Genomic DNA, 24,879 nt, shown 5'->3' with positions numbered 1-24,879 from the left:
GGTCAGAGCCGTAGTCCTGCTGCCTGTGGAGGTGTAGGGACCGAGATTATCTTGACACTTTGCTGATCCGGGAAGTTCAGAGGATGGGTGATAGAACCATGCTGGTGAAGCTTTCAGGGCTCACAGGTGTGGGATGTGCCAGGACACCCTAAGGGCAAAGATGTCACGTTGGTGTGCCTCATATGTCCTTCTTTCAAGAAAGAGACCCAGTGGTTGGCGGGCTGCTTAGGACTTTAGCGCAGCACGTGCCTATTTGGGAATACCGCCCACCCCAGTCACTGAGACATCCAGAAGGCTGACAGTTCCAGCAGAGCCCAGAGAATCTTGGCACCAGCAAATATTCAACCTGATCTGCCGCCCATTAAAGTGCTCAGGTCTTCACTCCGTGGGCTCAGGGGGCTGGGCAGACACAGCGGCGATCCCCCAGGCGACAGGACTGACACACCCAGGAGGCACGGGGACACCCCTGGCCCAGACAGCCACTTCATAGTCTTCTCTCTTCAACCCACACCCACAGCCTCCTGCGAGGGCTGCTGCTGGTGGGAGGGCTTTGTGCACAGACAGCTCAGTCCACATGGTGGCACTAAGTCAGTGTTGCCATACTACACCTCCTCCAGAGGGCCTGGCGCACAGAGGAGGGGCACACTCCAAGGGGCACTAGGCTGTCCACCTCCCAGGGAGCCTGAGAGCCCGAAGTCAACAGAACTGGAGCAGGAAGGCCTGAGGAAACACACACTGTGGACCCTTGTGGGGGCAGGCCCGGGGGTACTGAGCAGTGGTACTTGCTCTTTGTCTCACAGTGACACCCCCTGAGAGAGCCCACTGCAGAGGGGCATCAGAGACTCACAGGGGTCTCGTGACCACCCTATGGACATCAGCCAGCCTCTTCCCTCGGCCACCTGGTGCTCATGCGAAGTCCCGTGAACACAGTGGCCATGGTGGCAGGGATGGCGGGGACACATGGGCCCCATATGAGCCCCTCTTATCAAGGCCATCTAGACCGGATGCTGTCCGAATGAATAACCTTCTTTATACTGAGTTGCCCACTCTGGCTGGTGGTTTGAACAGATCATCAGAGACTTGGGTGGGGAAAAGGTGGCTGGGGAAGATGTGCTCCAGATGGACTTCCTGGACTAGACCCAAAGTACGAAAACCGTTTACCCGTGTTGGGCTGACCGGGTGTCCCCACTGCAAAGAGGGCTGTGGGTTAGCAAACGGACAGGAAGGCTTGTTCCCAGGGCTCACAAGCCGTGTGGTCATGGCAGTGGGGTAGGCCACACACATCCTCAGCTCCAGGTACCCAGCCTGAACACAGCAGTCCTACCTGACCCCCTCCATTACAAAGGGGATGCTATTTATTCTGTTTGGAATCAAGGTTCCTACTGGGCTGGCTGTTCATGCCTGACCCATGCCAGGGGCCACCATCCACATGCCCCTACACACCCTCATTTGCAGCCCGGGCACCCACCTCACCTCTGAGCTGAGAACCCCTCATAGGACAGGCAGTGCAGCAGGGCCCAGGTGACCTCACCACATGTCCCACAGACCAGCTGGCACTGGAGAAGAGGGGACTGGCCTGCTGCCGTGTAAGGTTGGGGCTGCTCTGGAGAATTCAGTGAGAGCCCTATTCCCTCTACAGAGACTGAAATGGCAAGTATCAGTGCCTCCACCTAACAATGACACCATGACCTTGACTTCTCACCAGGAGTCTCAGTTTTGAGAAAGTGGCTCCAGGATGTGGGACAATTAGAAACGATCCTTGGCGGGGCTGCAGTTTGGAGTCCAGCACTGGTGCCCCTAGTGATGGCAGGGACGTCCTAACCAGACTTATTCTGGGGCCCGACCTTTCCTATGTCCTGTACCCCTTCTGGGCCTGAATCTCCAGCTACCGGATATCCCTCCCATAAGTTCCATTTCTGCTTAAATCGCATAGAATGTTTCTCCCGTACATAACCCAGGACTCGGATTAACGCACTGGGCACATACACCTTCTATAAAACCACTCGTCAGGACTTTACAGACCCTCTGCGGCCCACCCCACGGGGTAAGGTCAGGCTCCTTATCCCGGCCCTTGGTTGGGGGCGGCCACCGACGCAGGAGTTTAAGGCCAGCACTGTGGCTGCGTCAAATCTGCCCAAGCGACTGAAGGCTGGCTGTTCTGTGAAGAAAAGACTAGAAGCAAAATGGCAGGCGGGAGGCCGGCGTAGAGCAGGCGGGGGGTCGGGGGTTACAAGCGCAGTGTGGGGCCGGGCAGCACAGAGCACGAAGAGCGGCCTGCGGGGTGGGGGCCTAGACACAGGGTCACGGGGGCTTTGCGTCCGGGCGCGCCGCTGAGTTGGAGGACCCCCAGGAGAGGGCTGGGCTGCAGCTGAACATGGGCTTGGGGTGCAGGAGGGAGGGCACCTAGTGACAAGACACCAGCGCAGGCTGCTCGAGAGGGAGCAGGGGAGCCGTGGAGCGGCGCTGGGGCTGTGAACCGCCCTCCTGTCCCCGGGACGCGCGCCCCCCGGTTGGCTCCTGCTCTCAGAGCGGAGGACGCGGTGGGCCCGGAGCGAGGAGGGCGGCCCCCGAGTACCCAGGCGAGGCGGTTGGGCGGGGAAGGGACGCCCCGGAGGCCGCGCCCCTGGGAGGCGGGTCCGCGGCCGCCCCGCCCCAGCCGGGACCGCGCGGCGCCCTGGCGGAGACCGGGAGGGCCGGCCCTTCCCCGAGCACGCGCGCCGCGAAGGTCCAGGGCCCCGGAGCCCGCTGCCCGCCAGCCTGGCCCGGGAGGGAGGGGAACGGATGCGGGGCGCGCAGGCTCTCACCTGCTGGGGCCTCTGGGCGCTCGCGGTGCTCGGGCCCCTTCCTCTGCGGCGGGCGGCTCTCTCCTGGAGACCCTCGCGGGGGACGGGATGGTCAGTGTGGTAGGGTTTGGACCCGGTCCATCCACCTCCCCGGGCGTCTGTGCGACCCCAGAAGGGCAGGTGCGTCCCGACCGTTAAGGAGCGGCCATCCGCGGGCCAGCTCTAATGAGCGGGCAGGCCGCGTCCCCCACAGCAAGGACGGACAGCCTCAGCCCCTGGGCGCCACCGGGGGGCGCCCGCAGGCAGGAAAGCCCCTGCACGTGCCCAGGTCCTGAAGCCGAGGGCCCTGGTGAGCCCAGGTGTGGTGAAGCCTCTGGGAGGAGAGCCCCCCTGCCCCCACCTGGTGCCACCTCCCTCGCTGAGTCCCTTCTCCCTTTCTGTGGGTCCACCCATGCTCCCCAGATGGTGGCCGGCTGTCTGCCTCTGCTGAGGCCCCAGGGGCAAGGGCTAATGGGGAGAGGGGTGCACAGGGCAGGACTGGGCCAGGCAAACCAGTCCAGCCAGTGTGGCAGAGCTGGCTGGGAAGGGGCCCTGGGTGTGGGTGTGAGTCAGCGGCCTCAGGCTGGGGAAACGCTGGGGAGGAAGCTTCTGGAGCCTCCTCCCGACAGGAAGCCAGGGGACGCTGGCACTCAGGCGTCCACCCCCCAGGTCCTTCCCTGGGGGGCCCAAAGTCTGGCCAGGTGGGGTCTCCTCAGGCTTTCCTTTCTGTGGCAAGGTAGCTGGACTCCCAACTAGGACGGCCTCTACAGCCCCTGACACTGCCTCCCAAGGCAGGCTGGACTCTTCTTCCTCTGCTGCCCCACCTGTCTTCAAATGCCACCTCCCACCGATCCCCAGCATAGCCCGCCCTGCAGGAGTACACCACACAGGGGAGTGGGTCCAGCATCTTGTGTCCCAGGCAAGCTCAGCCCCTACGGGCTCCCCTGAGCGGCTGGCTGGGAGGCTGGGCTCTCCTGTGGTAGTTGCGCTGGGATTGTCCGGCCCTGTGCAGACGGCCAGTGTAGCTGGGAATGCAGCTCCCAGCCTTATGTGCTGGGCTTTGAGTTTCCCGCGCCCTGGGGTGTGTCAGGGAGCCAGGGTAGGATGGGGGGGGGCATGGGTGCCCGCCCAGGGCAGGACCAGACTCGTTGCTACACTGAGCCTCGGTCTGGCTGCCGAGAGTCACCTCCTCCAGTTTCTTTCCTTCTCCCTCCCAGTCTGGCCAGTGAGGCCTGTGGCCTGTAAAGTCCTGCGCCCTGTGTCAGCATGTTAGTCAACCTTCTCGCCTGGGTGAGCCACTGCACCGCCGAGTCCCTATAAACTCCCTGGCGTGGCCCGGCCCAACAAGTGGGGCCCGTGAGGCCCATAAGCAGAGCCAGGTTTCCAGCCAAAGGGCAGGGCAGCAGCACAGGACCCACTGCGGCCTCCCAGGGAGGACCCCCTCTGAGCCCTGATCGAGGCCAGCAGCCAATGAGCCACGTCCCCCAGGGAGCAGACACCTGGTGAAAGAGGTGCCGGATCGGGGCCATGTCTGGGAAACGAAGTCGAGCTCGAAAACCCCGAGCCAGGAGGGCAGGCAGGGTGGGCAGGGCGCAGCAGCCCATGGGGCAGCAGGGCCCCGAGGCTGAGCCCCCGCCCCCCGCCTCAGAGGGCCCAAAGGATGAGGCGGGGGTGGCCCCTTCAGGGCACGTGACCAGCAGCAAGCCGGATCCCCAGGGACACCCCAGGGTGTCCAGGCCAGAGCAACCGCAGGCAGCCCAGAGGCCAATGCAGGCCGCTGCCCTCGGGTCCGAGGTGGTGCTGGTCCCTGCTGCGGACATGGAAGGCTCTGGGGCAGGGGGCCTCACACCGGACCTGGGCCCTGTGCTGCTGAGGCTCCATGAGGTCCAGCTGTGCCTGGCCCAGGAGCAGCTACTGCTGGAGGACCGGCGAAGGCAGGTCCAGCTGGAGGAGCAGCTGTGGCTGCAGCAGCTGCAGGAGGAGCAGGCCTGGGTGTGCGTGGAGGGGCTTGAACTGGCCATGGCCCTGGAGCAACTCCGGAGTGAAGGCCTTGAGACACTGCAGACCCAAGGCCAGGTAAGGCCTAGCGGGGGACATGGACCGGGGAGGCTCTGGACAATGTTTCCGGGTATGGTAACCATCCAAGTAACCTACAGCTCCCGCGGAGGGCCAGGAGGGTGGGAGCCTACTGGACTGTGCTGCAGCCAGGTGGCTGAGGGACACCTGTGGGGGCCCATTTTCACATTTGCAAAATGGGGCTGGCACCCAACACATGGTGCTGCAGAAGACTGCGCACCAGCAAGCCCTCTCAGGCTGGCCCGACGCTTGGGTGCCCGGGGAAGGTGCTTGTTAGGGAAACTGAGGCAGAGATGTTCCTGTAGAGGACCCAGGTATCCTGGCAGGTGGACGTGGATAGGGAGCTGTAGGAGCTGTCCAGGACAGCGTTTGGGGCCTACAGGGTGAGGGCCTAGGTGAACAGCCAGCAGGCACCAGAACTGAGGAACATGGCCCTCCCAACACAGCTTCCTGGCCAGCTTCCTGGTCCACCTGCCCTGCCTCCTGTTTATTGCAGTGCATGTTCCCAGAGCTTGAGATCACGGAAGCTGCAAGTGGTGCCTGAGCCCATCATCTTCATTCCAGAAGGGCTGCCGCCTCAGACGCAGCTGGGGCTATTTTGGGAAACCAGGGTCTAACCCCAGCTTGGCATGAAGGAGCAGTCATCACCATCCCACCAGGTCCTGTCATCTGGGAGCCCTCTGGGGTCCAGGGGCTTGGGCAGGCCCACTCCAAGCAGAGGCGCTGCATCTGGGGAACAGGGTGGGTGCTCTCTTAGCAGAGACCCCTGTGCTGGCCTAGTGCTGGAGCGACCCAGAGCCTCAGCCTGGAAGGTGATGGCAGCTTAGCAGAGAACTCATGAGAGCTGTGACAGAGAAGAAATGGGACTCAGAAAAAGGGAGTGACACAGGTGGGGTTAGGCACGGGAGGAGGTGCCCTTCCTGACCCACAGCGGACTGAGTCTAGGGCAAGCTGTCCCCTTCAGCCTGGAATTGGCAAGGAGGTGGCCTGAGAGAGCCGCAGGCAAGGAAAGCATGATGGTTCCGGGGGGAAGAGGGTATCAGAGTGGCCAGGCACGTAGCCTGAGGATCCCAACATGGGTTCAAGTCCTGCTGTTTTAGGACCTGCTTTCCATCTCCATGAGCTCTGAAGCTGTGCTCCTCTGAGGACTGCCCCCGGGCCCCCAACCCAGCCCCTGGGTACAAGACTCAGGGCCAGGGACTGCACTGGACATCTGAATTCTGAATTCTCAGTTGGCCACACCCAAGCCCAATGCAGAGATGCCCTGAAGGCCACTTTCAGAAGCGTCTTCAGAGAGGCAATGACCCTGAGGGCCTGCATAGAGGGTCTCACAAGTCAGTGTTTGAACAGGGTGCCTTGGAGTCTTCAGAGTGCTCACCAGCTGCCCGTGGCCTGGCTCCGGGGAGGGACTGCCACTTCCCTGAGGCAGCTTTGGGCGCCCCTTTCTTACCACTCATTTTCCTAGGGGTGGGTAGGAAAGGTCAGGCAGGGTGTGCTCAGAGTGGCATATCAACAGAGAACAGCACAGCACACTACCTTGGACTGTCAGCAGATGCCAAATTGGGGAACACAGGATCACAAGCCCCCCAACACAGCCTCCCTCCTGGCTGCCCCTAGTTATTGGCTTATGTGTACCCTGCAGCTTGGGTGGGAATGCTTGGCAAGAACATCTGGCTCAGCTGTCCCCCTAGCCCCCACTCAGCTGTCCCCTCCAGCCCCAGCTCACCCATCCTCTAGCCCCAGGATGGCAGAAAGAAGGTCTGGCACTGTGAAAGGAGGGAGAGGGCTTGGGGTGGATGTTGGCGGGGCAGGGGGGCGGGGTTGGACAAATGGTGCAACCTGGGGCAGGTCTAAGTGGGGCAAGGGGTCTAAGTGGGGCAAGGGCTCTAAGGGTCTGATGGGAAACTGGTGTTCTGAGTAGGAGTCTGAAATTTTGGGGGGACATTGAGGGGGACTGAGGCACTTAGGGGCTGCTGAAGTCTTCCGTGTGATGGTTGGTATGCATGGAGGGAGCATGTCAGTGTGCATGGTCAACGTGCAGGGCCCCACCTGTGCGGGGACCTAACATGCAGGGCCCTGGTTGTGTGAGGGACTCCCAGAGTTCCTGTGGGATCCTATATGTGTGCAGGGCTCTGTGGAGAAGGATCTCTGTACTGCACATGTCAAATCAGTATGTGTAGTCCTCGTTCACATCCTCTATCAGAATGTGGGGGTCCTCTATTTGTGTATGGGGTTGGTGCCTGAGGATTCCTCCTGTGCATGTGGGGTCTCCTGTGTGTGTGGACATTGGTGTTTCTGGGTGATTAGCATGCATGGGACTTGGTGTGCATGTGGGGTTCTGCATGTGTGCAGGGGGGTCCCTGTGTTCCTGTGGTGTCCCATGTTCATAGGGGGAAGGGTTGGCATGTGCGGGGTCCCCTATACATGTGGACATTGGTGTGGGGGAAGTCAGTGTGCATGGCGGGGGATCCGTATGTGCCTGCAGAGTTCCCTGTGTGGGAATGGCTGTGGATGTGCCTGTGGGGTCCTATGTACACGGCAGGAAGATTCTGTGGGAGATTGAGGTCTGGGAGGACTGGTGTGAGTGTGGGAAGGTCCCCTCTATGTGTGGCTGCACTATATGTGTGCCCATAGGGTCCCTGTGTGCCTGTGGGGTCTCAGGTATTCTTGGGCATTGGTGTGTGCAAGGAGGGTCCTATGTGCTAGCGTGGGGGTACGGGAGGTCGGGGTGGGGGTCCCCGGGTGCGGTGGGGGGTTCCCTGTGCTCGCGTGTTCCCAGGCCTGGGCCCGCCCTCACCTCACCTGCCTCACCTGCCTCACCTGCCTCCCCCAACTCTCCGGCGAGGCCCGAAGCCCCGCCCCCCGCGTAGGACGGGCCCGTTTCTTAGCTACTGAGCCGGAACTTCCGAGCCACCTCGACTTCCGGGGCGAGGGTCAGGGGTCAGGCATAGGGACGTCGAGCCTTGGGCGACCCGATGGGCGCTGGGGGCGCGGGCCCTGGACGGCGGGCCCTGGCAGCCTCGCGGGCTGCGGGCCAGGGTCCCGGGCGCGCGGGCGGCGGGGCCGGGGGCGGCGGCGGAGGAATGCGGGCGCGCCGCGGGTGGGGCCGCCCCGCCCCCAGGTGCTGCCCGGGCAGGCCGGCGCGGGAGCGGCGGGCGGGGCGGGGGCGGGCGCGTGAATCAGGCCGCGCGGCGGGCGGGCCGCGGCAGGGAGTGGCTGCCGGACCGACCGGACGGCGAGGCCGCTGGGCGGCGGTCGGCTCCTGGTGCCTTTGTCCCGAGACCCCGCGCACCTGGCCAGGTAGGGGCCCCCTCCCCCGGCTCAAGCGGGGCGGGGTCGGCGCGCGCCCCCCGCGCGGCCTCGCCTGGGCTGCCCGCCCGCACCTGGGCAGCGGCCGCGCCACCCAGGACGAGCGGTGGGAGTGCGGGGGTCGGGTGGCGCCGCGGCCGCGTGTGCAGGTGTGGACGCGAGCGCCCTCGCACAACGCCGGCCCAGGAAGAGCCGATGAGAAGTGGCCCGGGCATGGGTCGAGCCTGTCTGGGCCATCCTGACTCACTCCCGCACTCGCGGCCTAGCCGGAATCCGGGGAGGTGCAGGGCCTGGACCCACCCCTGGGGGCGCCCTGCTAGGTCGCCTTGAACTCGGGGGGACGAGGTGGCCAGGGCGAGGTCAGGTGTCCTTCGTGGGGTGCAGGCAAAGCAAAAGGCCTGTTGTCCGGTGCCTAAGTCCCTAGACTGGGATGGATGGACAGGACTCCCTGCCTAGGCTGCTGCTAACTCCCTGGGGTGCACCCAAAAAACTACAGCTCACCGACTTCTAGCCCGTGAGCCCCTTCCGAACCGATACCCCGACCTCTGCACCTCTTAATGACCGGGTGGCCTTCCCGTGGCGAACCTCCTGCCCCAACTCGACCGGTCTGTACTTGGCGCAGGGTCACCCCTCCTTGTGTATTTGCCGCAGATCCTTCCCTCAGAATCCCCCTACCGGCACTTAGAAACTCCACCTGCTGCCCAGGTGGGAAGGATCCGCGATCAGGAAGCCCCTGGCTGGGGAGCATGGAGGCTTTGACTGGCTGGCCAGAGGTCAGAGGTCAGCGGCAGAGAAGCGGATTCCTTCTGGGTCATTGGCCTGGGTGGGAAAAGCCCCTCCCTCAAGGCAGGCGTTGGCTAGGCCAGGTGGGGTGCCTGGGGACTGGGGAGTGGGCACTGCCTGGTTCAGACCCACCGGAGGAAACAGGTAAAGGAATAAGGTCATCGAGTTCAGGGGCATCTGTGAGGCCCAGCTAGGCCCCCTGTCGTGGTCCCTCAGGACCAGTGCCCCTTCCTGACCAGTCCTGTCTGAGAAGCCTCCTTACTCTCCATGGGATTCCCTCACTCCACAGTGGAAGGGGACAGTATTCCTCTAGTGTGTCTCCCCAGCTTAGGAAGTGCTTCCCTCAAATGCAGTCAGCAGGAGAGCGCCCTCAAACCCTGCATGGTCAGGACACCCTGCACAGCTGTAGCCCCACTACTGTGGATAGATGCTGTGTGACACCCCACATCACACTGGGCGGACCCAGGTCCAGTCTGACAGGCTTGCACCTCATACCCCCATGTGCAGCTTCAGCCTGGACCTGGTGCAGCAGGGAGGGTGCAGCCACCCCGTATGTACCCATGTGTGGTAGAGGACAGTGCCCCACGAAGGGATGTCAGAACAGCTTTTTTTCAGGCAGTGGCACCGCCTCTGTTGGATGTGGACTGCATGCCAAACGGGAGTGTCCTCCACCTCCATGTCACATTCAGTTAGCCTGTCTCTCCCAGAAAAGACTGGAGAGATTTCCCATATCATCATACACAACAGCCTTGACCCCCAACATTCTCAGGCAACTGTCATCACCAGGCAGCCTGCCCGGGACCTCATGAAGTCAGCATTGCCCAACTGCACCTCGGGGAGCAGGGGTCATATCTGGCACAACACTTATCCCAGCCAGGACTACATCTGGGAACCTGTGAGCTGAGACAAAATCAGAACCCCACCTCATCCCATCCTGAGGAGCAGCAGGGGTGGGGTGAGCAATGCCTGGGCTCTCCTTGTAGGGAAGGAGGAAAACATGTATCCAGTTAGTACAGGGGTCACAGGTAGCTGGGCTCTGGAATTTCAGTAGCGCCCCCCGATCCCCGTGGCTTGGGGCCAATGAGGACTTTCCCTATACGGAGGCCCTTCTCAGGCAGGTGGGCTGGAGCAGACCACCCAGGAGGAGGATGTCAGTGGGAAGTTGGAGTGAGTAGTGAGGGGGAGAGGTGTACTCGGAGCCCAGGGTGAGCTCTGACTTTGTCCAGAGTGCAGAGGGGAGCAGGCTGATGACCAGAAACTTGGAAAGACCCCAGCTGCCATGCATGGCCAGTGTGCTGGGAACCTCGTGAGACAGGATTATAAGTTCACAGAGTTCTGAGGAAGCTGCAGCCTGGATCTTCAAGGGTGTGACGTACAGCCTGCAGGGAGGGGCCACACCGGAGGTTATGGCCCAGAGGTATCTAAAATGGCTCAGTAGCCCGGGAGAGGTGGAGGGTGGGCCAAAGGGAAGGGGACATTGCTGACAGGAATAAAGGGCAGAGGTCAGGGTTCAGAGGACTGCAAGGTCAGTGAATGGGTTGTGGGGCTCAGTGTGTGAGACCCCAGAGAATAGTTGCAGGTGTGACCAGGGGCTGTGGGTGGGTTTAGCGCCACATCCTCTGACAGCAGTGACAAGTTCTGTGTACTGAGCTCACCTTGGGCTACCATAGCATGCAGGTCAACCCTTACAGCTGCAGTTTACAGTGGAGGTAAGGAGCCGGAGATGCACAGTGGGCTGCCCAACTCATCCAACACAGTGTCAGGGGCTCACAAGAAGGGCATTCATGTCATAAGATTAGAAGAAAAAAAATCAGTATATTAATAAAGAATCCAGCCTGGGCTATATTTTCTTTATACAGACAGTCACAAAATATCAGTGTTCTTTTTATGGATGAAGGGGCTTACAAGGTACCCCTGAGTGGGGTACTGTGGAGCAGAAGCCCCCACTTGGAAGCCAGGGTGCGGCGAGGCGCTCCCTGGGGGCCCAGCCACAGCAATAGAAGGCGTGGCTGGCATGCCAGGGTACTCTGATGATGTCCCCCACCTTGGGGGCTTCGTAGGGTCTGGATTCTATGGCAAGCCTGCAGCCATGGGCTGAACTCCACAGCCCTTTTACAATGTGTGTCCATATATGGTGGGGGGCTCATGGACCCAGGGTCCCTCCAGGGTAATGTGTCTCCTTACTCCTCTCCCAGGCCCCTGGCCCCAAAATGGCCCATCGCTCTCAGAGCTCGTCACAGGGGGACAACCCCCTGGCACCTGGGTACCTGCCACCTCACTATAAAGAGTACTACCGCCTGGCAGTGGATGCACTGGCTGAGGGGGGGCCAGAGGCCTACAGCCGCTTCCTGGTATCCGAGGGGGCACCTGCCTTCCTGTGCCCTGAGGAGCTGGAGCATGTGAGCCACCACCTGCGACCCCCACAGCATGTTGCCCAAGAACCCCCTGAAGGCAGCCCTCCCACTGCAGACATGGATGGCTCCTCAGGCACCTACTGGCCCATGAACTCAGACCAGGCAGTGCCTGAGCTGGACCTGGGCTGGCCCTTGACCTTCGGCTTCCAGGGCACTGAGGTCACCACACTGGTGCAGCCACCACCACCTGACAGCCCCAGCATCAAGGAGGAGGCTCGAAGGATGATCCGCTCTGCTCAACAGGTGGGTTGCCACAGACCGGGGCGGTGGTGGGCAGGGGCCGCTGAGTTAGGCCTTGAAGTCTGAGTTGATCTGTATTGGTGAAGGAGAACCTGAGCTCACCCAGCCTTCAAGCAGGAGCGAGGGCTCCCTGGCACACTTCTTCAGGGTGCAAAGGGCTTGGCTATGGCAGGCTGCACACCTTGGCTTGCCCATGGTCAAGGCCAGTGCCCAGAAACTCGGGGTTCCCTCCTGGCCTGGATTGTACAGAAAATTCTTTCTAGTCTGACTTGACTTAGCTGAGGGCTTCTTACCCACCTCACCAAGCAGTTGGCAAAGAACAAAGGGAGTCTGTTAAACCATGAGACTGAGGCATCAGGTCCGGATGGGAAAGACAACTACCTCTGTCCCCCACCCCTTCCAGGGTAGAACTGGAGCCTGGGCGCAGCCCCATTACCTGCCCCAGGGTCTGGGGTAGCCAGCCATCTGTAGGGCAGGGGGGATCGCTGGGGATTCACTTGCCCCCCATCCTACCTGGGGCTCTGCCCAGAGGGGAGCACCCACTCCCAGCTGAAGGACAGCTGTCCTATAGGATGTAGGCCCTGTGCCTACCTAGAGCCCCATCCTGGGCCAGCCACTGTGGCAGCAATCCCATCTCCCCAGTAATGGGCCCCACTTCCCCTGGGATGGGCAAGTGGCTGTTTTGTAGTGTTTGTGGGTGATCCAGAGGCCCCTCAGGGCTATGGAGGTACGGCTGGAGAATGGTGCGGACAGCAGAGGGGTCTGTCCTCCATCCCTGATGCAACCCCTGCAGGTGGTGGCTGTGGTGATGGACATGTTCACGGATGTGGACCTGCTCAGTGAAGTGCTGGAGGCTGCTGCGCGTCGCGTCCCAGTCTATATCCTCCTGGATGAGATGAACGCGCAGCATTTCCTAGACATGGCCGACAAGTGCCGTGTCAACCTGCACCATGTGGATGTGAGTGACCGGGAGAGGGGGTATAGGGAAGGGGGAAGACCTTTCCGCAGAGACCTAACGCCTCTCCCTCCCAGTTCCTGCGCGTGCGCACTGTGGCAGGCCCCACCTACTACTGCCGCACTGGGAAGTCCTTCAAGGGACACGTGAAAGAGAAGTTCCTCCTGGTGGACTGTGCCGTGGTGATGAGTGGGAGCTACAGGTGCGCCCTGCCCCGCATCCCCAACACCACCCACCCTAGGGCCGCCACTCCGGAGGCCCTTGTCCTTAGGCCTCCGACACATCCCTGCCGGGCTTCTGGCAGACATACACGTCCCTCTGACTCCGTCTCTGCCCCTCCCCCTGATCACCCCGCTTCCACTGACTCTGACCCCGCTCCCCCCACCCCCCCCAGCTTCATGTGGTCCTTCGAGAAGATCCACCGCAGCCTGGCGCACGTGTTCCAGGGGGAGCTGGTCTCCAGCTTCGATGAAGAGTTCCGCATCCTCTTTGCACAGTCTGAGCCACTGGTGCCCTCGGCGGGAGCGCTGGCCCAGATGGACGCCTACGCCCTGGCTCCGTACACCGGCACCGGGCACCACATGGGCGGCCAGGTGACCGGGGTGCCGACCCCTTTTTCCTTCCCAAAACGAGCGCACCTCCTATTCCCACCACCGCGAGAAGAGGGTCTGGGCTTCCCTTCCTTCCTTGACCCCGACCGCCACTTCCTGTCTACCTTACGCCGGGAGGATCCCCTGCGGATGCCAGGGGGTGCCCTGGAGCCGGCGGCGGGGCTGCGGCAGTTGTCGCGGCGGCTGGACGCCGAGGCCGGCCCAGGTGGGGAGCTCGCGGGCACGCGGGGCTTCTTCCAGGCGCGGCAGCTGGAGATGGACTCCTTCAAGCGGCACAGCTACGCGGCGGCTGATGGCGTGGGCGCCATGGAGAATTTCGCGGCTGCGCGGCAGGTGTCCCGGCAGACGTTTCTCAGCCACGGTGACGACTTCCGCTTCCAGACCAGCCACTTCCACCGCGACCAGCTCTACCAGCAGCATTACCAGTGGGACCCGCAGCTCGCGCCGGCACGCCCGCAGGGTCTGTTCGAGAAGCTGCGCGCCAGCCGCCCGGGCTTTACGGATCCCGACGAATTTGGGATTGGTGCCGGGCCACGGTTCCCCGAACTCGGCGCAGACGGACACCAGAGGCTGGACTACGTGCCGTCCAGTGCATCGCGTGAAGTGCGCCATGGCTCGGACCCCGCCTTCGGTCCTGGGCCCCGCGGCCTGGAACCCAGCGGGGCTCCACGCCCCAACCTGGGCCAACGTTTCCCTTGCCAGGCGGCGGCGCGACTGGGCCCAGAGACGGCTCCCGAGGCGGAGCCAGAGAGGAGGGGCGGCCCCGAGGGGCGGGCTGGGTTGCGGCATTGGCGTCTGGCTTCCTACTTGAGTGGCTGCCATGGCGAGGACGCGGGGGATGAGGGTCTACCCGCGCCCATGGAGGCCGAGGCCTACGAAGACGACGTGCTGGTTGCCGGGGGCCGCGTGGCCCCTGGGGATCTACTTCCCTCGGCTTTCCGCCTGCCTGCGCCCTCCCCAGCCAAGGGCCCAGCGCCTGGCACTGGCGGCGGTGGCGGGGACGGTCTCGAGCGCCAAGGCGCGGAGGAGGCTGGCCTGGCCAAGCAGGACTCTTTCCGCTCGCGCCTGAACCCGCTGATCCAGCGCAGCTCACGGCTGCGCTCCTCGCTTATCTTCAGCGCTTCGCAGGCTGAGGGCGGGGCCGGGGCCGCAGCGGCAGCCACCGAGAAGGTGCAACTGGTGCACAGGGAGCAGGCAGTCAATGAAACGCTGGGCCCCAGCGGCGAGACCACGCGCTCCGCCACCTCCGCCAAGGTGGCCGAGCTCCTGGAAAAGTACAAAGGCCCGGCGCGTGATCCTGGTGGCGCGGGAGGCGCAGTCACTGTCTCTAGCCATAGCAAGGCTGTCGTGTCCCAGGCGTGGCGGGAGGGGGTGGTGGCGCCAGGCGACGCGGGGAGCGACCGCCGGAGCCTAGAGAGCTGCCTGCTGGACTTGCGAGACTCCTTCGCACAGCGGCTGCACCAGGAGGCTGAGCAGCAGCCGGGAGCCGCTTCCCTCACCACCAGTCAGCTGCTCGACACCCTGGGCCGCGGTGGTGCCGACAGGCTGCCCTCCCGCTTCCAGTTGCCTCAGGGCCGCACCTCCTCCCCGCAAGGGCGGGACAGCCTCCCACAGGAAGGTCTCAGGCTGCACCCAGCGCCCCTCCCCGAGCCAAAAGGGAGCCCCACGTCAGCCTACCCCGAGCACAAGGGGAGCCCCACGCCTGGGTTTCCCACTCGCAGAGGCAGCCCAACCGCCGGATTCACCGAGCAGAAGGGGAGTCCCACTTCAGCCTATCCAGACCCCAAGGGAAGCCCCACTGGGGCCTATCCCGAGCGCAGGGGCAGCCCGGTGCCTCCCGTGCCCGAGCGCAGGGGCAGCCCGGTGCCCCCCGTGCCCGAGCGCAGGGGCAGCCTCACCCTTACCTTCTCTGGGGAGTCTCCAAAGACTGGGTCCGCGGAGGAAGCGGTTGGCGGCCCCATGGAGGTCCTGCGCAAGGGCTCCCTGCGCCTTCGGCAGCTTCTGAGCCCCAAGGGTGAGCGGCGCCCAGAGGATGAGGGTGGCTTTCCAGCGCCACAGGAAAATGGGCAGCCTGAGAGCCCCCGTCGGCCATCGTTGGGTCGGGGTGACAGCTCGGAGGCTGTCATTGGAGAGGAGCGGGTCCCGCGGCCGCGCATAGCCTCAGCGACAGCCAATGCCTTGTACAGTAGCAATCTGCGGGATGACACGAAAGCTATTCTGGAGCAGATCAGCGCCCATGGCCAGAAGCACCGTGGAGTCCCCACCCCAGCCCCTGCCCCGGTCCAGAGCAGCCCTGAGCTAAGCCACCCACCAGCTGCCGGCGGCCTAGCCCCTGACATGTCCGACAAGGACAAATGTTCGGCTATCTTTCGCTCGGACAGCCTGGGGACACAAGGTCGGCTGAGCCGCACGCTGCCGGCAAGCATGGAGGAGCGCGACCGGTTGCTGCGCCGCATGGAGAGCATGCGCAAGGAGAAGCGGGTCTACAGCCGCTTCGAGGTCTTCTGCAAAAAGGAGGAGGTCGGCGGCCTCGGGGCAGGGGAGGGCCCAGCAGAGGAGGACACCAGGGACAGCAAGATGGGCAAATTCATGCCCAAGATCCTTGGTACTTTCAAAAGCAAAAAGTGAATCTCCCAGCCCACCAGGCCTGGGCCACATGGCCACCATCAGGCAAAGCCCCTGGTCCTCACACTAAAGCAGTTTGGAACCCGGCTGAGCACAGCCAAAGCTCAGCTTCACTGGGGCTCACCCGCTGGATGCTCTGCCTTTAACTCATCTTCTGCTCTTGGGGTTCCAGCCCCAGCTCTCCCCGTGCCTTACTCGCCCAGCTCCAGCCTCTGGGCCCTCAGCCTCCCCTTTGCCCATCTGCCTCCACCATGTCTGGGTTTCAGGCCCCCTTTGGGCCTGCAATTGCCCCAGCCCCCATTTTCCGGGGCCCCCCTCTGCCTCCGCCCCCATCTTCTGGGGCTTCTGTCTCAGGGCTGCTTTGTCTCAGGGTTCCCTCTGCTCAGGCTTCATGGCTATTTTGCTTTTTGCTCTGCTGCCCCTTTGCTGTCTCCCTGCAGCCCTGTCCTCTTTCTAGGCCTCCCTTCTCCTCCCCCGTTGTCTCCTCTGTCTCCGGTGGTTGTGGTCCCACTTCCTCCCCTACTTGGATTCCTCCTTGCAGCCGCCTTGGCACCCTTCTCGGTGGCCCATCCCTTGGCTGCAGGCTGGTGGGCTGGTTGCAGACAGCGTGTGAGGGAGAGGTGGGGCGGGACCAGAGGGTGTGCCACCCACAGGAAGCAGACCTAGCCACACCCCCAGGAAAGCTCTGACCAGTGAGAGCGCAGGTTTGCAGCGCAGTAGAGCCAGGTCTGGATGGATGGTGCTCTGGAGGGGTCCCCAGCTCACCCTGACACACATGTCCACAAGCGCCATCCTCAGCCACTCTCCGGAAGGGGGCTGGATGTGGAGGGCTTATGCTTGAACAGGTGAGGGCCAAGGCACCTCAGCCCCAGCCTGCTGCTTTGAGGGGTGCTGGCGCCCTGGGGTGGGAACCGTCCTTGCACTGCAGGTCAAGCAGACCTCAAGTGCAGCCTGTGCAGGACCCTTACCTCTTTGTCACCAGCCTACACAATCTGTCCACATTTCCCTGCTTACCTTTTTTTGTCTTTTTCACCTCCAGAGAGTAATCTTGATTTGGCAAGTCCCCCACTGCAGGTGCTATCATTGTGAAATTAGTGTTTGCTATTTCTTCTCAAGTTTTAAGTATAAAGAATCCCAGTTGCCCAGATTGGGGAGGGATTTAAGAAATAAGGCTACTGAGCAAAGGCAGCAGTCCTGACTGCATAGCTGGAGAAGGGAGGGCGGTGGGGCTGGGGACACTTTTGCTCCTGGACAGCTCACAGGCTGGTTACCAAATCCACCTCCCAGGTAAGGATGACAGCAGGGCTTTTGTTCAGGTGGAAAGAGTCACTGGGGAGCATATCTTGGCCTGGTTATGCTTGCCAGCAAGTTTGTCTCCCTGCAGCCCAGTGTGACACCATTGCAGTGGGGAGCCCTCCAAGCCATCTGTCTGGATCCTCCACATTGTGCTGAATAAGACATCTCAAATGTGACTGCGCTTCAGCGTTAATAAAACACAATGTGCAAGATATTCCACCACGTTCCCACAGTATATATAATCACCTCATGTACTGCCACCTTTAGCCTTGTGAACCCTCCAGATTTCCCTCTGGCTGCCACCACCCATCCCTGTGGGGAGACTAGAAACCACCCAGCCTGTACTGCCAACACCTCTACCTGAATCTCCTCACCCAGCACAGACTCGTCCCACATCTCTGCCACTTCCAGGGACAGTCCCCCTCACAACTACTGCCATCTGCTCCCACACCTTGCCCGGCCCAGCTATCCGTGCAAGCACATACTGGTGCTCCCGTGGTGGCCCCTGGCCACCAAGCCCAGCCTAACCTCACAGCTCCCACCAACCTGAGGCCTCCCCTGGGTGCCAGGTGGCCACTTGCCCAGTTATCTGGGCCACCTATGCCTTTCCCAGCTGCACAGTCTGCACGCAGGGCTGGACTTGTGGGCCTGCCCCTCTCCGGGCAGTGGTATTCATCCTCACCGCCTCATTGGACCCCACTGTACCTCACTTTGTGGCTGTGCCTCAGACTCCAGAAACTCAACAAAACACTCTGGGCAGCCCAGTCTCATGACTTGGCTCACCTTCAAGACAGCCTGTGTGTACCCCTGGCCCCTCCTTCATGGCCTCCTCCCATGCCCTGCTGTCTGAACCCACCTTCTGTGCAGCAGTTCTTACCCAGGCCTCACTTTTTCCACTTTACCCCACCCTGCAGGGACCAGCAGCTTTTACAGAGGCGTGGGGGTCCCTGCTTCTGGCAGCCTGGCTCCCTCCAGCCAGGACGCTGGGAAGTGGCCTCCTTGTGTGGGGACCCTGCCATGGTCAGGTGTGTTGCAGGGCACTCGGGGAACTACGAGACAGCTTGGTAGTGCCCCTGGCCTGGCCTCATACCAGGCCCTGTGCCTGTGGTGACCAGAGGAAGTAGCTTTGAACCCGGGACATCCCCAGGTGTCTCCCACTTCCTCCACCAGGACAAAGCAGGTGTCAGCCACTGTTGCTGAGGCATGGGCTGGGGTCCCTGCTGACGGCCAGTCAGGGCCGCACCCTAGGGCACTGCACTGCCATCTCTCCTTTCATCTCTGGCTCAGGGTCACCAAACTGGCCATATGGTGGCTTGTACCCAGGTAATGGGTGCACAGTCTCTGCCGTGCCAGGAGCACCCTGGGGACGGCCTAACCCCTGCCACAAACCCGGGTGGGATCTACTCATCCTGAGGCCCCAGGGCACTGTGGGAGAGGAAGCTGGCCCCCAGGTAGCCCCCAAGCAGTCTTAGTCACCTGGAGGGAAAGCACTGCCCACATGGCTTCTGGTGGGCTCTGAACCAGACATGGGGTGGGGGTCTTCCAAAGGAGGAGGGCTCCAGGAAAAGGGTGGTGGTGGACTTCAAGGAAGTCTCTCACTGAGAATGAAAGATGGTCAGATAGACTGCAGATGGACGCAACTTTATTGCAGGACGTGACCGAGGCCGGCTGGGAACCTTGTCTACTCCCTGACAGGCTCCCTGGAACGTGAGTGTGACCAGGTAAAGGGGCCAGGGAGTCGGGAGGCTGGGAGCGGGGCAACCCCTGGGGCTGGGTTGAAGGCAGGTGGGGCTCAGGCTCAGGGTCCTTGGAGCAGGGGCAGGTGGCCCAGGGCCGAGTGGCGGACGGTACCATAGGCTTGCGAGTAGCCCCCAAGCGCAGCACGCACGGCCCCCTGGGTCCCCTGCGAGACCAAGGCGCTGAACATCCTCCGGCCAGGCCGGCGCTCAGGCCGGGCCTCTGGAAGAAGCCCGTGAGGGACCTGCACGTAGTCCAAGGTCCGCGTAAGGGGCTGGGGACCCTGCCCCGGAGCAAACCGGAGGCCCAAGGGAGCCGGCAGGGAGGCAGGAGGGCTGGACTCACCCGTCGCTCATCGGCTGCCTTCACCCCACGACCTGCATCTTGGTCACCCCTGATCAGGGCCTGGATGGCCACCCGGGTGGCGGCCTGCGAGGTCAGAGAGGGCGCAGTCCCCATCACGCCGGTCTTTGCCTGGAAATGGGCACATCATGGCGTCACTGCTGGACTGCGTGCTGTTGGCCCTACAAAAGGTACAGTGGGAGGGGTCCTCCGGTGCCCACCTACCCATGAGGGTACGCAGGCAGGCTGCGCCATGGCTGCAGGGGGACTTGCCCCTCGCCCGAGACCTTCTGGGGGTGGAGGCCGGAGCAGGGATGCCGAGTTCTGCCTGGGAAGGGTCTTGGCTCCGCAGGGGGCATCTGTGGGACAGAAGATCAAGCCCCGGGTTAGCGGTCCCACACATAAGGCCCAGGGCCACGCTCCGTGTGGATGGCTGTCAGAGATCACACACCGTGTGCAGAGACCTGACCCAGGCTCCTCTGAGGCCTGCGTGGGAGGTTCTGTGCAGGCCAGCCTGCGGGTGGCAGAGGCCCAGCTCTGGGTTTGAGCAGGTGCACCTGAGGCCAGGAGTTGTCCCTCAGAGCCTTCTCTCTCTGGACGTGGCTGTTGCCCCTGCACTCCAGGATCATCTGCGGGAGGGGAGAGGGCACTCAGAGGCACAAGGTTTGGGCGTTCAGGATTCTGGGGGTCACTGAGGCAGGTGGAGGCATCACTTGAGGGATGGTGGCTATCGCAGGCAGGGGCACCTGGTAGAGATGGTTGCGATACTCGTGGGCTGAGAGCTGGGCTCCTTCCTGCACAGGGAGCCGAACGTCCACCTCAAGTGTCCACTCGAGGGCCGGGCAGTGGAACCTGCAGGGAGCAGCCAGGAGGGTGTGGGAGAAGCAAGCCCAGGTCTGACACCCAACACCCAATCCTGGCACATGGGGGCTAGCCTCTGGGACCCAGCTCCCACCACTACCTCTGCACATAGGGGTGCTGCAGGGCCTGCGCTGCGCTAAGCCGCTTGTCTGGGGCAAACACGAGCAGTCGCCCGAGGAGGTCCAGGGCCTCTGGGGGGGTGTCAGGTGGTAGGAGGGCATCCAACGTCTGCCGTGGCCTGCTGGGAGGCATGCCATACCCTCTTGGCCAGGGCCCCTCCACACGTGGACATCTGTGGCCTGGCTGGGCTTCCAAACCCCATCCCATTTAACCATCTCTGTGGATCCTCCCACCTCATGCAGAACCCTCAGGCAGCTTGGGGAGATCTGAAGACCCATGCCTTGTTCTGGGGGTCCGCTCCTCCCCAGCCCCTGTGCAGCTCTGCATATCTGCTACCCCATACCCCAGGCTGGGCTGAGGCTGGGGACTGGTCATTTTTAGTGTGACCAAGAGTTGTAGGCTCTGGGCTGGCACTAACAGGCCAGCAAGGTTATAGGAAGTGCTGGAGCCTGGCTCCTGAGCACTGGCACTCACTGGGACCCCAGGCAGTGCAGAATCGAGGTGCTGTAGTTTGAGCCAAGAGCCAGGAGGTCTGCAGGGTGGGGGCAGAAGGTGGTGCCTGATCAGGAGGGCCTGGTCGGGTGGGTGGCTCAGAGGGGTCTGGGGCCAGCTATCTCTTTCAGCTCCATGGAGTGACCTTCTCTCTGCAGGGCTGCAGCTGTCTGGGCTCAAACCCCAAATACCTGGATGCGTCCCCCATGTGCACCCACATAGGAGCCTATCCTTGCACACTTAAACCCTCAACACTTGGCCATGCACACAGGCCCACCATGCTCAGACACCCCACCTCCATGAAGGAGCCATGAGCTAAGGGACAGAATCGGGCTCCCCCTACCAGGCCCTTTGCCTCTCTTGCCCTACTCCCTTCCCCCAGGGAAGAGGAAGGAGCCAGCGACAGCACCGCACCTCAGCTGCTCTGCCTTCTTCTGCCTCTTCCCTCCAACCTCCCCTCCTAGTTCCCTGCAGAGTGCAGGGCCTGCCCCAGCCACCCCTCAGCTGGACTAGTGCTCCTGTCCCGGCCCAGCTGGATCCTCCCTGCCACTCACTGCTTGGCCCTCAGGGAACTTGAAGCCAGCCCCCACCTGCCTTGAAGACAATGTCCAGTTGCTCCCCCAAACCACCCGCGGGTCCTCGCTGGGCCCACGTGGCCTCTACCATCTTCCTGAGGCTTCTGGAACCATCCCCATCCCCCCGTCCCATCCTCCTCCCCCTACCAGGCCTGGTCTGTCAGGGGCTGTCTCCCCACAGCTGTGTCTCCGGGGCCCAGTGGGCACCTGCCGCGCTTACCCTCCTGGGATGGTGGTGGGATGGTCGCCAGGATCAGCTCCAGCTGGTGGAGCGTGGATGTGCCAGGGAACAGGGGCCTGCCCCGCAGCATCTCCCCCAGGATGCAACCCAGACTCCACATGTCCACCCCAGGGGTGTACCTGAGGTAGGAAGGGTAGAGGTGTGGGGGACCCTGGAGGCAGAGGTGGGCATGGGAAGAGGGACGCGCCAGGGGGTGGGGTCTGAGGTCCCAGGAGGGGGAGGGGCAGAACAGCTGTGGGGACCCTGGCTTGGCCAGAAAGCATGTTGGGGGGCTGGTGGGGGGTGTCACTGTTACCAGCTTGAGGAGAGCAGCACCTCAGGAGCCCGGTACCAGCGTGTGGCCACGTACTCTGTCAGGGCCTGGCCCTCGGGCCCCTCAGTGAGGCTGCTGAGGGGGCGGGCGAGGCCAAAGTCACAGAGCTTCACTGTGCAACTGGTGTCCAGGAGAACATTGGAAGGCTGCGGGGAGGAGAAGGCTGAGGGTGGCAGTGCGGGTGGGTGCGCAGAGCTCAGCCTGGTGCTGGGGGTGTGGTGGCACCTTCTGATCCCGGTGGATGACACGTCCTGAGTGGATGAACTTGGTGGCCCTCAGGAGCTGACAGAAGATGTAGCGCTTGTGAACATCCTTCAGCAGTCTGCCCTTGCAGATGATGGCGTTCAGGTCAGTGTCTGGGGGAGCGTGTGGGTCAGCCTTGGGGGCCAGGGCAGGACTTGCAGGTCAGGCTAGGGGCCAGGGCAGAGTGGGCAGGTCTGTCCCACTTTGAACCCTTGTAGGGGTACCTTGGCCTGCCTGCTGCCCTCAGAGCAGGTCCTGTGCCCCATGCTGGCAGGAAGTCCCCACAGGCTTCTCAGGCCTGTCCACTGTCTTTGTCAGCATAGCAATAAAAGTTTGTAGAATCACTTTTAATACTTTATTTCATGTTGCCTTTGTTTTTATAAAATGATTGGGAAAAGGACAGTGCAGCTGCAAAAGGGGGTCACAGCAGTTATGCCCTGGGAGTGACATGTGCCCACTCAGGGACGCTGCCTAGGGTATGGGCACTGGCCACCGTGGAGAGCTAAGCAGCAGAGGGACATACAGGGAGAGCCAGGCCACTGAGGGGTTCTGTGCCAGGACAGAGGTGGGGCTGGAGGCTGGGCAAGGCCTCACTCACCCATAGACTCAAACACCAGGTAAATATCCCTGTCATTTTCCGCCCAGATCACATCCAGGAGGCGGATGATGTTGGGATGGTCCCCAAATTCCTGGGGAGAGAGACGGGGCTGTACGCTGGGGTGGAGGGGCTGGGCTTCCCCTCTTGTCTGGAGAGACTGCACTGGGGGAAGGGGGCAGGTGGCTGTGGCCACTCACCTGGAGCAGCAGAATTTCCCGGTACGTTCTCTGGAATGAGACAGAAACCTGAGAGTGGGTGCCAAGCAAGAAGGAAGCACCCATCTTAAAAGGATCCAAAGGGATTAGTGCTCATCACCCACACACCCCGTGTGGGCTCACAGACAGGGAGGTGCTCTGGGAAATGCCAGGCTCCTGCTGTAACTGGGCTTTAATGTCAAAGCCAGAGCTCCCAGGCACCAAAGCAACAGGGCACCCACACCTCTTCCCGCTGTTACCTGGGCGTCCGTCTTATCCCTAAAGGCATCAAAGATTTTCTTGATGGCCACAACCTCGCCCGTCTTCCGATCCACTGCCTTCCACACAATGCCATAGGCCTGGGGAGGAGGGCGGTCAGCTAGCTGGGCACAGGGCCAGCCTCCTGCCCAGCCATCTCCTGCCCAGCAGATTGTCCCCTGCAGATACAAGGCTCCTCCTTCCTGCTCTGGCTCCTGGGAGGGGATGGGGATGAGGTCCCTGCTGCTGAAGGCTGCCCAGCTTGCAGCCTAGGACTGTGGCATCTTCCAGACGAGGCTGATGGGAAGAAGGCTCCAGGAGGAAATGAGGTCACAGATGGAGCTCTGTGCAGGAGCTTAAGCCTGTCCATCCCACGTACACTCACCCCTGTCTCATGTCCCCACCCAGCTGATCAGCAAGGCCAGTCGGCCGCCCCTTCAGAGTTCATTAGAATCCCACCCCTTGCTACCATCTCTGTTGCCCCCACCCTGGTCTGAGCCTCCCGCATCTCTGGCCTGGATCAGTACACCAATGTCTCAACTAATCGCTGCCACCACTGCCCACCCCTGCTGTCCATCCTCGAGAGAGGGCAAGCGAGCCTCCTAAAGTGGTGCCCACGGTTGCCACCATCGCAAAGTCCTTGCAGACCCCCAAGTGCAGTGTGATTGGACCCCCACGCCCCGCCCCCAATCACCGAAGTCACACTGACTCTGCCGTTTCCCCAAACTTGCCTCCAGGCCTGTGTGCTTGCTCTTTACACTGCCTCTCCTCTCCCCCAGCACACACCCACACAGCCACACTCATGCACAATCCCACAAGTGCACACACACTCACGATCACAATGCACATGGCTCTCACACGTCCACCTTTAACCTCTTAGGCCCTTCCTGGCAGGTCTGGGACCTGCCCTTCCCCTCAGCTGCTGGACTGGTGGGTCCGGCGTCCCTGGGGTATCCTGCAGGCCTCGGAGAGGCAGCCCAGGAGCCCGGGACGGTGGGTGGGGCTCCCGGATCGCCCCGGCTTGGGGGCAACTGGCTGTCAGCAGCCAGGTGACAAGTTCCCTGGGAGTCGGCCCTGTTACAGGAAACCGAAGGCACCGAGGGCTCGGCAGCTTGCCAAGGTCACGCATTCGGTAGGAGGAGGCAGGACGCGAGGCCCGGAGTCCGGCAGGGTCGGGGAGAGGACCCGGCCTGGACCTGCCCGCCCCGCCGACGCCCCCGGGCTCACCCCCTTCCCAAGCCGCCGCTTGAGCAGGTACCGCTGGGCGACGCGCGGGTCCACCTCCAAGGCACACATGCCGACAGGTCCCGCAGCTCCGCAAGCCCGAGTTGCTGGAGCTGTTGGCGCCCGTCGCCGTGGGAACCGGCGGCCACGCCTCCCTCGCGCGCGAGCCGCCGGGGTGGGCGGGGACCTGATCCCAAGCCTCCCGCGGGCCCGCCCCGCTGCGCTCCTCCAGCCCCGTGGCCCGCGCCGGGCCCCCGAGGAGGTGCCCGCGGCTCTGGAACCCTCCCGGGGGCCTCAGCGCGGGTGGCGCGCTCTTTCTCTCTCCGCCCTCCGCCTACCCGGCTCTGCTGAGTTGGTGCTGATGGGGGATTAGGTCGCACGCAGCCATTCCGCCCGGAGCCGTTGGGCAGGGGCCGCGGCGTCCCCAGCGGGTGCGGGCGCGGGCGCGGGCGCCTGGGCTGGGCAGGTGCGGAGGTGCGGCGAGGAGCCCGCGGGGAGCTCAGGGCGGCGCGGTCCTGGCGAGGGGCAGGGGAGCGGAGGGGGGCTGCTG

General features: G+C 62.8%; 2 protein-coding genes across 9 annotated transcripts; one reads left to right on the top strand and one right to left on the bottom strand.

Moving 5' to 3' along the window:
- The first annotated feature begins 3,296 nt into the window (after nt 1-3,296).
- On the top strand, nt 3,297-17,348 carry FAM83H (family with sequence similarity 83 member H). 4 transcript variants are annotated; one of them, XM_036921677.2, is made up of 5 exons: nt 3,297-4,898; nt 11,186-11,647; nt 12,438-12,602; nt 12,677-12,801; nt 12,994-17,348. In XM_036921677.2, the coding sequence occupies exons 1-5, from the start codon at nt 4,350-4,352 to the stop codon at nt 15,836-15,838; spliced, it is 4,146 nt and encodes a 1,381-aa protein (XP_036777572.2). In that variant the 5' UTR covers nt 3,297-4,349; the 3' UTR covers nt 15,839-17,348. The 4 variants fall into 4 exon arrangements, with proteins under 4 accessions (XP_036777572.2, XP_036777589.2, XP_057353698.1 ...); XM_036921694.2 differs by lacking the exon at nt 3,297-4,898 and adding an exon at nt 7,828-8,198; XM_057497715.1 differs by lacking the exon at nt 3,297-4,898 and adding an exon at nt 8,216-10,407.
- Nucleotides 17,349-18,321: 973 nt separating this feature from the next.
- On the bottom strand, nt 18,322-24,642 carry MAPK15 (mitogen-activated protein kinase 15). 5 transcript variants are annotated; one of them, XM_036921715.2, is made up of 15 exons: nt 24,333-24,642; nt 23,108-23,206; nt 22,851-22,880; nt 22,654-22,744; nt 22,038-22,168; nt 21,795-21,958; nt 21,479-21,618; nt 20,666-20,723; nt 20,172-20,312; nt 19,957-20,062; nt 19,662-19,839; nt 19,436-19,569; nt 19,214-19,342; nt 18,983-19,112; nt 18,322-18,831 (listed from the first exon to the last, which is right to left on the bottom strand). In XM_036921715.2, exons 1-15 carry the CDS (start codon nt 24,399-24,401, stop codon nt 18,536-18,538), a joined length of 1,896 nt encoding a protein of 631 aa, XP_036777610.2. In that variant the 5' UTR covers nt 24,402-24,642; the 3' UTR covers nt 18,322-18,535. The 5 variants fall into 5 exon arrangements, with proteins under 5 accessions (XP_036777610.2, XP_036777629.2, XP_036777619.2 ...); XM_036921734.2 differs by having other exon boundaries at nt 21,849-21,958; XM_036921724.2 differs by having other exon boundaries at nt 18,323-18,831; nt 20,172-20,309; nt 24,333-24,641.
- Between the last annotated feature and the right edge of the window lie 237 nt (nt 24,643-24,879).

The sequence above is a fragment of the Manis pentadactyla genome, chromosome 3, assembly GCF_030020395.1.
Source record: "Manis pentadactyla isolate mManPen7 chromosome 3, mManPen7.hap1, whole genome shotgun sequence".
NCBI classification, from domain to species: Eukaryota; Metazoa; Chordata; class Mammalia; order Pholidota; family Manidae; genus Manis; species Manis pentadactyla.
Note: the sequence above shows the minus strand (reverse complement) of the source record. Positions and strands in the feature narration are given on the sequence as shown.